Source organism: Oncorhynchus nerka, linkage group LG22 (assembly GCF_034236695.1).
Source record: "Oncorhynchus nerka isolate Pitt River linkage group LG22, Oner_Uvic_2.0, whole genome shotgun sequence".
NCBI lineage: Eukaryota > Metazoa > Chordata > Actinopteri > Salmoniformes > Salmonidae > Oncorhynchus > Oncorhynchus nerka.
The window spans coordinates 54,122,038-54,137,160 of NC_088417.1; the positions used below are offsets into that span (position 1 = coordinate 54,122,038).

Below are 15,123 nucleotides of genomic sequence, written 5' to 3' on the forward strand. Positions count from 1 at the left end.
ATGTAGAAATATCTGCAGTTACTGAAAGAACTTACCTTAGATTTGGACTGTCCATCTTGATCAAGCTTTTCTCTCGGTTTCCTCTGAACAGTTTCCTCCTCCTCGTCCTCCTCCTCCTCAGGGGGCGTGGTCTCTTTTTTCTCCAGCCTCCTGTCCTGGAACTCCACCCCCTTAGCGGTTGGCCTGCAAATCCTGGGTGACCTCCTAAGGGATCTCCCAGTCTCACCAGTATCGGACCCAGAGTCCCTCTCCGTTCTCTGGAGCTCAGCTTTCCTTCGATGAGTAATTCCCCGTATTTTCAGGCGAATCCCCTCCTCTTGAATCTCTGATGTTGTTCCTGCATCCTTTTTTTCGTCCTCTTTATTCTCAGACCCTTTACTTGCTTTTGCCTCACCCAGTTTCTCTGCTGCAGTTGAGTTATCTTTCTCAGCACCATCATCCTCTTTTTGGTCGTTTTTCTTAGCCTGATCATCTTCCTTCTCATCCTCTTTAGGGCATCCCTGTGTTGTGGCATCTTCCTTGATTACTTTGACCTGGCTTTTGTCTGTCTCACCTTCAGCATCAGTGAGAGATGATGCCTTCTTGCTGGTAGCCTGTTTTTCTGATGGTGCATTACAGTCCATGCGGTTTGAGTCTTTGATAGGCTCGCTCTCAGAATTCTCTCCACTTTTAACAGACTTCTTTGTCCAGCCTCTTTCGGCATGTCCCCTAATAATTACATGGTCATCTGTTGACTTTTCCAAACTTATTTCCATAGGCTCTTCCTGTTTCCACCCCACTGGGACAGACTCTTTGAGAGAAGGTAATTGCTTAGAATCCTCAAAGGCGACATGTTTCTCTCCTTTTGCTGCAGCTGGCATTATGTCTGCCAGTTTCTCCGTTTCTTTAGAGGCATCTGGTTTCTGTCCTTCACAGATTGTGAAATCTTCAATCTTTTTAGAAGCAGTCTCTGTGTTTTTAAGGGTAGCCGATTTCTCAGTGTCTTTAGTGTTAACCGATTTCTCCGCTTCTTCAGGAGTATCCAATATCTCTGCGTCTTCAGGGATAGGTGTAGCCGATTTAGCTGAATTCTCAGCGTCTGTAGGGGTAGCCAATTTCTCAGTGTCTTTAGGGGTAGCAGATTTCCCAGCATTTTCAGACATAGCCGATTGAGGCAATTTCTCCGCATCTTTAGGCGTAGCCAATTTCTCCGCTTCTTTAGGCGTAGCCAATTTCTCCGCTTCTTTAGGCGTAGCCAATTTCTCCGCTTCTTTAGGCGTAGCCAATTTCTCCGTAGCCAATTTCTCCACTTCTTTAGGCGTAGCCAATTTCTCCGCTTCTTTAGGCGTAGCCAATTTCTCAGCGTCTTTAGGCGTAGCCAATTTCTCAGCGTCTTTAGGCGTAGCCAATTTCTCAGCGTCTTTAGGCGTAGCCAATTTCTCAGCGTCTTTAGGCGTAGCCAATTTCTCCGCGTCTTTAGGGGTAGCCAATTTCTCCGCGTCTTTAGGCGTAGCCAGTTTAGCAGATTTCTCTGCGTATTTAGGCATTGTCGATTTCAACGGGTCTTTAGGGATACCCAATTTCTCTACCCGTTTGGGTCCTTCCAGTTGGGATTGGTTTGATTTCTCAAAGATGTCTGCCATCTCCACATTTTCAGGGCCAGATTGTGTCTCAGTCACTGCTGCAACAGCTCTCGTCTCATCTTTACAGATGGCTGTTTTCTTAGAGTCTTTCTCCGGGATGTTTTTTTTCTTCACCTCAGGGGCAACATTTGTATTTGTGCTTACAGCACTGACAGCAGGTTTCTCCTTGGTGAGAGCTGACATAATGTCTTTAGGGGTATCACATTTCTCTGTATGTTTAGATGCCTCTGGTTTCACTGTCATTTTAATGACCAACGATTTATTAGTCTCTTTAGTGCTCTCCAGTTTCTCTGCTTCTTTATTGGGAACTGGTTTGTCTGTCTTTTTAAGTAATGAGGACATATTGGTCTCTTTAGAGCTGGCCAGGTTCTTGGCATCTTTACTCTTTTCTGAAATCTCTGTCTTTTTAATGACAGAAGATGTTTTGATATCGTTAGAACCATCACATTTCTCTGCGCGCTCTTTGTTAGATGGATTCTCTGTATTTTTTATGACTGCTGGTGACTCAGGGCGTTTTGAGCTTTCTGGTTTATCTGTAATGGGATCAGGTCTCTCGGTTTGTTTAGTGATGACTGATGTTTCTGGGTTTTTAGGGTTCAACAACGTTTCTGTGGCTTTTATGATGGATGGTTTTTCCATCTCTTTCACTACAGAAAGGGGACAACTGTCTTTAGGGACAACTGTTTCCTTAAAGGCAGACACATTTACCTCTTGAAATGCAATGGATGAATCTGTTCCTTTAGTTTCATCTGGTTTCTGTGACTTACTAGATAAAGGGGTTTTATCTGTTTCTATTGATGTGGATGTCTTGTGTTCTGTACGACGCACTTTCACATCCCACTTGGATACCTTGACTTTTTGTTCCTCTTTAAGATCAGAGGACTTTTCCGGTGTGCTTGTTGCATCCTTAGATGAAGTCAATGGCTTTGTCAGAGGGGATGAAGATTTAGCCTCTTTTAGGGATGATTTTTTCAGTGCTTCAGTGCTTTCCTTCTCTGCCTTTGGGGCTGGAACAGTTTTCTGTAGGTTCGTTTCATCGGCCATGGCCACCTCCATGGGCTCCTCAGCATTGCTTGCCATCTGCCCTTCGTTTTTGTCCATGTCCAGGGACAGATTTGTTTTCTCTTTTTCACTAGCTTCTGCTGCTTCACATTCTTCCCTAGCAACAGCTTTTGTTTGCTGTTGTTTGCTATCAGCAGATTCTCTCTGTATTCCCATCTCTTTAGGAGATTCTCTCATTCCCTTATTGACACTTTTTTCTGTGACAGGCTGAGCATCACCATTCACTTGATCACTTTTAGTCTCCATCGTCCCCACCAGGGCAACAGAGACCTCTTTACTTGTCTCCTCAACTTTAGGAGCTTCTTTGACAGGAGCAACAGATGGGTTACGCACAATGATTCTACTGCCACCGCCACTACTATTATCAAAATCTTCACTAAGTTTCATCTCTCTCTTTTTCAAGGGGATTTTGGCCTGCTGGTCATTCTTCATCACCCTTTGGAGTTCCTCTGCAGTCTTCCTCTTGGCTTCCTCAGTCTGTTCTGTCTGTGGCGTCACACAATGTTTCTCCGCAAGAGGCTCTGTAGCACTTGTGGCTGTGCTCTCCTTGGATTCTGACACCTCCATCAGCTCTTCTTTGACGGCCTGGGTGTTAATGGTGGCCTTGTCATCCACCATTGGCTTCTCGGATTGCCTTGTTGACTCTGACTCGACTTGGTTGTCTTTGAGGCCATTCGATGGGGATTTGGCATCTGATTCGTCCAGCTTTGATTCCTCTTTTGGGGATTTTCTTTCTGTATTCTCTGTTTTTGGGGACACTAAAGAAGCTGTATCCTTGGAGAGTTTGTCCTCTTCATCCCCTGAGGTATCCTCTGTCTTTTTAATTTCCCCTAATGGTATTATGAATAGAAAATACAAGTACAACATTTATAACGGCATCTGTCAGGGAAATACATGGATAAAATAGGATAAAATAGATCCAAGGCAAATGACTGAACTCATGCAATATCATAAATATGTCTGAGTAAACAGCAAAAAACAGATGGCATATGACATTATTGACATAACAAGCCTTGTCCATATAACTTTACCTTCTCCGCCAGTCTTCTTGATCTCATCTTCCTCCTCTCCTTCTTTCTTTGTCAACAGTGCTGGGTCGATTTGAGTCTTCAGCTGTGCCAGGATCTCAGCCAAGCTGTTTCTGTCTCTACATAGAGATGGATAATTCAATTCAATCTTTCCAGTTTAGCAGACAGACATTCTCAGAAGTCTTGTGGTAAAATGACATATGAACCAAGTAATCTATAATCCACATGGAATACAAGACTTGACATTTAGGCTCTGCAGTACAACAGTATGCCTCTTTCATCCCCTAAAGCCCCCCCCCAAAAGTTCCATAGTACCTGACAATGCACTTCCAGGAGGACCCGTCCAGGTCGTCCTGCTCCTCCACATAGACCCTCACATTGTTATCCTGGTCAAGCTGGAACCAGTACATTAGGCCATCCTTGTCCTTGCCAATGGGATGGAGCCGCATCTTATCAGGATCCTCCTCATTAATTGCAGTCTTGAACTTGACATTGTCATCAAACTGGCACTCACATAAGTGCTGGACAGAGAAATAAAAAGTATGAGAAAGGTTTCCTTTGGCAAAAACAAAAATCCGATTTTAGTATGGCTGCAAGATATGGACAATTTTTTAAAAATGGAATATTGCGATATGACTAGCAACACAACACACTTGAGTGAACTGAACAAGATCTGTGCCGCCACCACCACTGGTAACCACTATTTTCAGAGAATTAACTTTTGTATCACACATAAAATATGTAGATTTATTTAGGTGAAAAGCGGGGTCCTTTTTACCACCTGCATCTTGTTTGGAAATATATGTTGAAATGTTTGCATGCAGAACTAGCCTAATTATAGCTACAGTGCATTCGGAATGTATTCAAGCCTTTGACCTTTTCCACATTTTGTTACGTTACAGCCTGTTACGTCAATTGTTTTTTTTCACCTCAATCTACACACAATACCCCACAATGACAAAGCACAAATATTTATTTTTATTTAGCAAAAATAAATACAAAAACAGAAATACCACATTTACATAAGTATTCAACAAAGTACTGAGTAAAAGGTCTGAAGAACTTTTGCTAGTGAATACAGCCTTGAGTCGTTTTGGGCATGACACTACAAGCTTGACATACCTGTATTTGGGGAGTTTCTCACATTCTTCTCTGCAGATCCTATCAAGCTCTGTCAGGTTGGATGGGGAGTGTTGCAGCACAGCTATTTTCAGGTCTCTCCAGAGATGTTTAATCGGGTTGAAGTCCGGGCTCTGGCTGGGTCACTCAAAGACATTCAGACTTGTCAAGAAGCCACTCCTGCTATGTCTTGGCTGTGTGCTTAGGGTTGTTGTCTTGTTGGAAGGTGAACCTTCACCCCCAGTCAGAGGTCCTGAGCAGAGCAGGTTTTCATCAAGGATCTCTGTACTTTGCTCCATTCATCTTTCTACAATCCTGACTAGTCTCCCAGTCCCTGCCACTGAAAAACATCCCCACAGCATGATGCTGCCACCACGCTTCAACCGTAGGGATGGTGCCAGGTTTCCTCCAGACGCTTGGCAATCAGGCCAAAGAGCTCAATCTTGGTTTCATCAGACCAGAGAATCTAGTTTCTCATGGTATGAGAGTCCTTCAGATGCCATTTTTTTATGCTTCCGTCTGGCCACTCCACCATAAAGTCCTGATTGGTGGAGTGCTGCAGAGATGGTTGTCCTTCTGGAAGGAAGGTTCTTCCATCTCCACAGAGGAACTCTGGAGCTCTGTCAGAGTGACCATCGGGTTCTCGGTCACCTCCCTGATCAAGGCCCTTCTCTCCCGATTACCCACTTTGGCCAGCTATAGGAAGAGTATTGGTGTTCCCAAAATTCTTCCATTTTAGAATGATGGAGGCTACTGTGTTCTTGGGGACCTTCAATGCTGCATACATTTTTGGTACCCTTCCCAGATCTTTGCCTCGACACAATCCTGTCTCGGAGCTCTACAGACAATTCCTTCGACCTCATAGCTTGTTTTTGTCTCTGACATGCACTGTAAACTGTGGGACCTTGTGCAGACAGGTGTGTGCCTTTCCAAATCATGTCCACTCAATTGAATTTACCACAGGTGGACTCCAATCAAGTTGTAGAAACATCTCAAGGATGATCAAGTAAAAAATAATGCACCTGAGCTCAATTTCGAGTCTCGCAGAAAAGAGTCTGAATACTTGTGAAAATAATGTATGTTTTTAATAAAAATGTAATACATTTGAAAAAACATTATAGAAACCTGTTTTCACTTTGACATTATGGGGTATTTTGTGTAGCTAAAAATTAAAACAGTTTTAGAATAAGGCTGTAATGTAACAAAATGTGGAAAAGGTCAAGGGGTCTGAATACTTTCCGAATGCACTGTATATGGCAAACTCTTGCAATATAACGGACATGTCAATATTGAGATTTTGATAGAAAATAAACAGTGCCTACTAATTACAAAGACTGGTCACTTACTTTGAGGATTCCAGTCTTACACTCCACAGACATGTCTTTGTATCCTTTATTTTCAAGTTCCCATGCCCAGGTACTGTTGAACTCATGGCACACCTGTAAGGAAACACATTCCATCAGCCATTGGTTAACCTCTAAAATATACAGAATCATCTTTCAGAATGCCCAGAGTTATGCTGCTGCCTGTATTTTTATTAAAATTAAATAGATTGATAGTTGAATCAAATCAAACTTTGTCACATGCACCAAATACAACAAGTGCAGAGCTTACAAGCCCTTAACCAACAGTGCAGTTCAAGAAGTGTTAAGAAAATATTTACCAAATAAACTAAAGTAAAAAAGAATAAAAAGTAACAAAATAATAATACGAGGCTATATACAGGGGGTACTGGTACTGAGTCAGTGTGCAGGGGTACAGCTTAATCATCTATAAAGTTAAGCCTTACTGTATCGGAGTGTGCAGAAAAATGACCAGCCTTGTTGAGCTCTATTTACCTTCACAATGTACTTCTCCCATCTGTCTGCGGACACCGACTTGCCAATCTTCCTCAGCAACTTCACATGAAGGTCCACCAAGAGCTTTGGAACTGAGGGGAGAGGTGGGATAATGGCACAATTTCTCAACAACACATCACATTCAGATATTGTATAGGTAAGGCCAGTTGTTTTTAGTGTTTTTGTTTTGTGTGACCGGTATATCCAGCATTATCCACTAGGTTTGCTGCAGGTAGAAAATGTTATTTAATTGACTCAAGCGGTCTCCAATCAATCAATCGTCTGGTTGCGCATGAGTGTTTTGGTCCCAAACAATCAAAATCATGTTATTTTCTTCAAAGTTGACAATATTTGGAAAATCCAGTTCAAAGTAAGGTGCCCAAGTATGAAAAGTGACTGCAGCTCTTAAAAATAAAAGAATGTTTGATCATAAAGTTACCGGTCCCCTCCCCCAGTGTCCAAAACTTAGATATAGGAGGCCGGCATTATCAAGGATTTACTTCCGGCTTTGGTAGCATCTTATCTTTACTAATTGAAATATGTACCGCCTAAAAACCGTCATCACATATATACCTTGCTTTGGTTTTGTTTACAGACCGTAAGATAGCTACTAGTGTAAGACCAAAGATACTGGTATTTTTAAACATTTATTTTACCTTTATTTAACTAGGAAAGTCAGTTAAGAACAAATTCTTATTTTCAATGACGGCCTGTTCAGGGGCAGAATGACAGATTTGTACCTTGTCAGCTTGGGGGTTAACTGACTTGCAACCTTCCGGTTACTAGTCCAACGCTCTAACCACTAGGCTACCCTGCCGCCCCGGTAACCTTTCATCTGTGGTGTAACTTCATTTCACTTTCGATCACCTTTTGTCTTTCCACTATCATCAAGCAGTAGGTATTTTAGAGAATTCAACATCTGTCTGCACAGCTTCTCAGGCAACCACCGCAACAGGAATGCCGTGGTACAAAATCAGCTTTCCCGAAGGCAAAGGGGGGGGGGATATGCTGTGAAGCCTGTGCAGAAAGACCCAACATAGTTATTAATTTCAAATCTGCATCAATTGAGCATACCAACATTTCCAAATACAAACATTGAGAAGTTTAAAAAGTGCACAACCAAATATTGCATATTTCAAATTGAGTACTTCAAAAATACATTATCGAATGAGTAGACCACTACAACAGTAACTCAGAACATTAAATGAAAGGAAATTAAATATACTACCCATTTAACAAACATTTCCCTTTTCAAAAACATTACAGGCTACGTGGACAGGCTCCTGGATCTCCTCTTCAATGAGGTCACCCTTGTTCCATCGTGGTATGTGGTGAAGCTGTGCGGGCTGTCCATCTCAGGACTCGTCTGCCCAGTGTGAGAACCCTGACAAGGACGCCATAGCTGGATTGGTATCCCGCTTCAGCCTTGGGGCTGACTGAAGCATACTTGATTGAAGCAAGGTACATGGTTCCCCTTCCTCGCTTGATCAATCGCTGTAATTGGTTGCATTTCCTAAAGACTAAGTAATTCACTTTTATGTAATATGATAATCACATTTTGTTACTTTGTCATTTTTTTCAAGCATTCAGATGGGAGATGAGTGTTAAAAATGGTAAGAATCAACAGGTCCTGCACACTGCATGGCAGCCAGGTGCCTATATTAGGCTTATGGCTGTAAGAAAGAAAAGTCAAATTTCTCATGAGTGTTCATGTTGATCAATATTTTGGCTATGCTGGCCAATTGTAAATTATCAAATAAAGGTCTGATCAATACACACAATTCTGAACATATGGCCATTTGTAAAAATGCTAATGCAGCAGCACCAATAAATTTTCCAGTACACTTATTGTATGCTGTTTTTATGTACATTCATGTCAAAGCGTCTAAGGTGACTGAGACTTTACTAATTATTGTGAAGTGTATCAGTGAACTAACTGTATTCTGTAATTAGTTACAAAACAATAATGCAATTGTGTATTGCTGCGGTTTGTCTGATATCCAACAGTCTATGATCCACCCTGCTGAACATGAGAGCATTTTGCAGAAAGAAAAAAAATGGGTTGAGGCATACTATTTAGGGTAGGAATGACATGTGGTCCATTGTTTACCTTGTCATCAATGGCATGTGGCCCATTGTTTACATTGTTACCTGGCAACGACCACAAGGGCATTTCAAAGAGCTTTCAGTCAAGGTGAGCTCATTAACATAAGCTCAGCCTGTTCTTTCAGGCTTTCTGATAGTTAGAGAGAAAAGGTACAATAAAAATTTCAGAGCATTTTAATAACGTAAAAATACTATGGGTGACGTTTTGATCATTCAAAGGCTATTTTTACTTAAAGATGTTTGGTGCAGTATTTCTCTAGTGAAATTTTTTAAATAAAAACTAGTCGTCTGTCATTGAGTGACAACCCACATTTCAAGAATCCCTAATGTTGATCAATCACCGACGAAGGGGCGTAGGCGTCGGCTACCGAACTTCAACAAGCCCTCAAGATTTTTGTTTTGCTCGAACAGCCGAAAAAAAAAAAAAAAAAAAACCCTGCTGAACACCAAAACAAACTTAATAAATGTTGTCATAGTATAAGGCGGAGCCCTACTAATTATTTGACAGAGAATACTATTTGAAGATCAGTGATTATAAACCTCACTTTGCTCAAGCTGATCCTCTCCAACAGACTTGGGTAAATGGGTAAATTAGGGGCAGTTTACATGGGCACAGTATTGTGGGTAGTAGCTCATATCCCTCTTAAGGTCTTATTTGGGATAAGCTGTTTTACATACACCTTTGATATCCTGCTCATGGGTATCCCTGTATCTATGAATAAACAGAATATTTAAGTTCATATGGGTTAAATGTAATAGTAACTGAAATACGGACACTGACTGTAGGTCTGTAACCTTTCACATGTAGCTAATATAATATTAACTCCTGCCGAATGATGCAATTCTTGCAGTGAAATTACACAACAAATGTTCATTTCGTCTCGGGAACAGGAGTTAAGAAATATTACATTTTTTTAAGCATTTCTTGAGAAAATGTGAACGCACGTGTAATGTATTATCTTTGACACTTATGGTGCATTCAGATCTCTTCCCCTTTTCGTTACTTTAAGGGCATATTATAAAATTGTTTTCCTCAATCTACACACAATACCCATAATGACAAAGCAAAAACAGGTTTACAAATAAGACAACAGATATACCGTATTTACATAAGTATTCAGACCCTTTGCCATGAGACTCGAAACTGAGCATAGGTGCAACCTGTTTCCATTGATCATCCTTGAGATGTTTCAACTACTTGGAGTCCACCTGTGGTAAATTCAAATGATTGGACATGACTTGGAAAGGCACACACCTGTCTATATAAAAAGGTCCCAAAGTTGACAGTGCATATATGAGAAAAAAAATGAAGCCATGAGGTTGAAGGAATTGAGACAGGATTGTGTTGAGGCACAGATCTGGGGAAGGGTACCAAAAATGTCTGCAGCATTGAAGGTCCACAAGAACACAGTGGCCTCCATTCTTAAAATGGAAGAAGTTTGGAACCACCAAGACTCCTCCTAGAGCTGGCCGCCTGGCCAAACTGAGCAATCGGGGAAGGTGACCAAGAACCCGATGGTCACTGACAGAGCTCTAGAGTTCTTCTGTGGAGATGGGAGAACGTTCCAGAAGGAAAACCATCTCTACAGCACTCCACCAATCAGGTCTTTATGGTGGAGTAGCCAGACGGAAGCCACTCCTTAGTAAAAGGCACATGACAGTCCGCTTAGAGTTTGCTAAAAGGCACCTAAAGGACCGAAATACCATAAGAAACTAGATCTCTGGTCTGATGAAACCAAGATTGAACTCTTTGGCCTGAATGCAAAGCATCACATCTGGAGGAAACCTGGCACCATTCCTACGGTGAAGCATGGTGCTGGCAGCAACATGCTGTGAAGATTTTTTCAGCGTAGAGACTTAGTAACTAGTCAGGATTGATGGAAAGACGAACGCAGCAAAGTACAGAGAGATGCTTGATGAAAACCTGCTCCAGAGTGCACAGGACCTGAATGTCCTTGAGTGGCCCAGCCAGAGCACGGACTTGAACCAGATCGTACATCTCTGGAGAGACCTGAAAATAGCTATGCAGCGACGCTCCCCATCCAACCTGACAGAGCTTGAGAGGATTTAGAGAGAAGAATGAGAGAAACTCCCCAAATACAGGTGTGCCAAGCTTGCAGCGTCATACCCAAAGAGACCCGAGGCTGTAATCACTGCCAAAGGGGCTTCAACAAAGTACTGAGTAAAGAGTCTCAATACTTATGTGATGAGTTTTTTTTTACTTTGAATAAATTCGCAAAAATGTCTAAAACCAGTTTATTCTTTCTCATTATGTGTGTGTAGATTGATGAGGGGGGAAACTATTTTATCAATTTCAGAATAAGTTTAACGTAACAATGTGGAAAAAGTGAAGGGGGCTGAATACTTTCCGAATGCACTGTACGCAAGCAGACAGTATTTCAACCACATAAAATATGCCTCCAAGACGAACGTGTTCATTTACCAGAAACGTGTTCACTCGTTTTCTCCGCTTTCATTTCTTAAAACCGGTCAAACTGATGACATTTGGACATTTTGCACAGGACCAAACTTCCCACTGTTGGGAGTTATTAGGTTCTCCCCCCGGTCCCTAAACGGAACATACAGCTTTACCAGTGGTAACTACCTTACTTATGCATTCATTCTATCGATGTTTGACATTATTCTGGTGAGCACTAATGTAGCCTTCTGGGGCAAACGGGATCTGACGCAATTGTTAAGCCAACACACTGACCGTTACACCAAGAGGTTTGGATTACTTGGCATAATGGTTAAGGTGTTGGCTTGACAGCTGCGTCAGAAGTGGGATGCCGCCAGTAAGGCCAATGAAGAGGTGGGTAAACACGAGAGACTTGATATAGAGAAACGTGAAGAAGCCATCTTAAGCCAACACATAGTGAGACCTGGTCGGGGCTACCCAGAGTTCGCTACAACATAATTCCATGGTCAGACTCTCCCCTTGTAGAATCTACAAATAGTATTCCCTGACAAATAATACACTTTGTGCAATGAACGTCTGGCACTGCAGGATTTGAGTCCCTGGCGGTGTAGTGTGTTACTGATGGTAGGCTTTGATACTTTGGTCCCAGCTCTCTGCAGGTCATTCACTAGGTGTATTCTGGGATTTTTGCTCACCGTTCTTGTGATAATTTTGACCCCACAGGGTGAGATCTTGCGTGGAGCCCCAGATCGAGGGAGATTATCAGTGGTCTTGTATGTCTTCCATTTCCTAATAATTGCTCCCACAGCTGGTTTCTTCAAACCAAGCTGCTTACCTATTTCAGATTCAGTCTTCCCAGCCTGGAGCAGGTTTACAATTTTGTTTCTGGTGTCCTTTGACAGCTCTTTGGTCTTGGCCATAGTGGAGTTTGGAGTGTGACTGTTTGATGTTGTGGACAGGTGTCTTTTATACTGATAACAAGTTCAAACAGGTGCCATTAATACAGGTAACGAGTGGAGGGCAGAGGAACCTCTTAAAGAAGAAGTTACAGATCTGTGAGAGCCAGAAATCTTGCTTGTTTGTAGGTGACCAAATACTTATTTTCCACCATAATTTGCAAATAAATTCATTAAAAATCCTACAATGTGATTTTCTGGATTTTTTTCTCATTTTGTCTGTCATAGTTGAAGTGTACCTATGATGAAAATTTACAGGCCTCTCATCTTTAAGTGGGAGAACTTGCACAATTGGTGGCTGACTAAATACTTTTTCTCCCCACTGTATATTTTTAAGGCCCCACATATGAGGCCCCCACATGTACCACTCGAGGCATAAAAAAATAAATACTCATCAAAATCCATCAGTTTAAGCTTGAGATATGTTTTTTTGCATGGGCTCCGTCTCAATCCATCACATCTGGCAATGTTGACCTTCCACATCTGAGGTGGAAGGCGACCGAGCTAGAGCAGTGTTTGTCAGACCAGGAGACATCCAGAATATACGGGTCTTCTCACGAAAACATCTGTAGCGTCAGAGCACACTATTATGACCCCTCTATGGAAAGATGAGAACCTCACGAACACCATTTTTCTCTACCCCCACAAGAGTCACGGGACTCGTCTGAAGGTAACCTGATAACATACGAAAAATAAATGGAAGTGAACAGGGCATTTCCATGTAAAATATATATGGGTAATTATACTGTAAAATAACACATTTCAAGTGCTGCTGATAATAGTGCCACCGACACCGAGGCAACGGACATGTGTAGCCCATGTACGGTGCCTATAGAAAGTCTACACCCTCTTGAATTTTTTTCCACATTTTGTTGCGTTACAAAATAGGATTTAAATGGATATTCATTTTACAGTCATCGGTCTACACAAAATATTCCATAATGTCAAAGTGAAAAGAAAATTCTATTAATAAAATGTGATTAATAAAAAGTAGTTGCATAAGTATTCACCCCTTTTGTTTAGGCAAGCAAAAGTTAGTTCAGAAGTCGAATTTGGCGTAACAAATCACATAGGTTATACGGATTCACAGTTTGAAATAATTGGTGGTTGACATGATTTTTGAATGACTACACCTTCCTCTGTCCCACATACATACATACATACATACATCTGTAAGGTTAATCAAGTACTGATTTTTAAGCACAGATTCAACTACAAAAGACGAGGTGCTTTTTAAAAGCCTCAAAGCAGGGCAGTGATTGGTAGATAGTTAATAAATCAGACATTGAACAGATCTTTAAGCATGGTCAAGTTCATAATTATGCTATGGATGATGTATTGAAACACCCAGACACTTCAAAGATGTAGTTGTTCTTGAGCTGCAGGACAGGAAGGAAACTGCTTAGGGATGTCACTCTGAGGCCAACTACAGAATTCAATGGCTGTGATGGGAGACAACAACATTGTAGTAACTCCACAATAATTACCTAAATTACAGAGAAAATACACATAATAAAATTATTCCAAAACATGCATGTGTAAAGTAATACTGGGGGAAAAAACAGCAAAAGAACACACCTCTTGGCATAAATCCAAAGCATTATGTTTGGGTGAATTCCAACAACACTGATTTTCAAGCATGGTAGTGGCTGCATCATGGTATAGGTATACTTGACATTGGCAAAGACTGGAAAGTTTTTCAGGAGAAAAAAAAAACGGGATGGAGCTAAGCACAGGCAAAATCATGGAGGAAAACCTGCTTCAGCTTCAGTGAAAACCTGCTTCAGTGATGAATTCACCTTTCAGCAGGACAATAAACCTACAACACGAAGCCAAGTCTACACTGGAGTTACTTACCAAGAAGACATTGAATGTTCCTGAGTGGCTAAGTTAACGTTTTGACTTAAATCTGCTTGAAAATCTATGGCAAGATTTTAACATTTCTGTCTAGCCATAATCCCCAACACCTTGACAGAGCATGAACGTTTTTTAAAATAATTATGGGCAAATATTGCACAATAGTGAACCGTTTCAGGAAACTAGGCGTATGTGGCGCGTCACTACTTCACAGGAGCTCCATTTGAACGTAAACAATTTAAATCAACAAAAAATTTGGGGCAGAAATATATTCTCGAATGTGAAATTACATGTGCCTTAACAAACTTGTATGCAATCTGTAAATACGAATAAAATTGTTAAAATTATGAGCCAAGTTGATTTAGCCATGGAAAAAAACAACCTTCGAGCTAGCCATGATATGTTGAGCTAATGAGTGGGCTAACAATGCCGAGAGATGAGTTCGGATTGATCTGCCATGTAGCATGTTTCTCTCTATAATATGAGCTGGCCAAGTATGTGTAGGTAATCCTTTCTAACGTGGCTTTTTTGAAAGATATCAAGTAGTAAAACTGCATAAGTGTTGTTCTCCACCATCTGGAGTACCGAGTTTTGAAATCAGTGGAATAAGATTATGATAGCTAGGAAGCTGGAGAATATTCTGGCGTTTGATTGCAAACATGCAGACGGAGTCGAAAAGAGAACACACAGAAGGCTCCGGACGACATCTTCAAACTAAGAGCAAACATGGTATCGGTGACAAAGAAGGAGAAGCGTCCATCCATGTATATGGCTAAGAGAATCTAGTTAGCTACATTGTCAGAATTTACACAATTCTAATTTAGTCAGAAATTCATTTTCATTTCAAGTTAAAGTGAAACTGTTAGCTAGCTAGCTAATGTTAGCTGGCTGGCTAATTAATGTTACGTGTATGATCTGTGTAGTAATATTATTCTTATTTCAGAGCCCTTTGCATTGCTAGTTAAGCCTGATGTTAGCTAGCTAACATTGAACCTGGTTGGTTAGTTACCTGCAGATTCATGTAGGGTCGTAACATTGAGTTGGGATTATGGTTAATTGTTTAGCTAGCTAAATGTGTAAAAAAAATAAAAAAAATAATAATAATTTAAAAAAGAC

General features: G+C 41.1%; 1 protein-coding gene across 1 annotated transcript in view; it reads right to left on the reverse strand.

Moving 5' to 3' along the window:
• The window catches only part of LOC115105346 (remodeling and spacing factor 1-like), a 39,391-nt gene that overhangs the window by 11,802 nt on the left and 12,466 nt on the right, over positions 1-15,123 (reverse strand). Inside the window, exons 2-6 of the mRNA XM_029627281.2 lie at positions 6,670-6,761; positions 6,178-6,270; positions 4,028-4,233; positions 3,716-3,831; positions 36-3,514 (exon numbers count right to left, since the gene is read on the reverse strand). Coding sequence (XP_029483141.2) covers positions 36-3,514; positions 3,716-3,831; positions 4,028-4,233; positions 6,178-6,270; positions 6,670-6,761 — 3,986 coding nt within the window. The remainder of the gene's footprint in view (positions 1-35; positions 3,515-3,715; positions 3,832-4,027; positions 4,234-6,177; positions 6,271-6,669; positions 6,762-15,123) is intronic.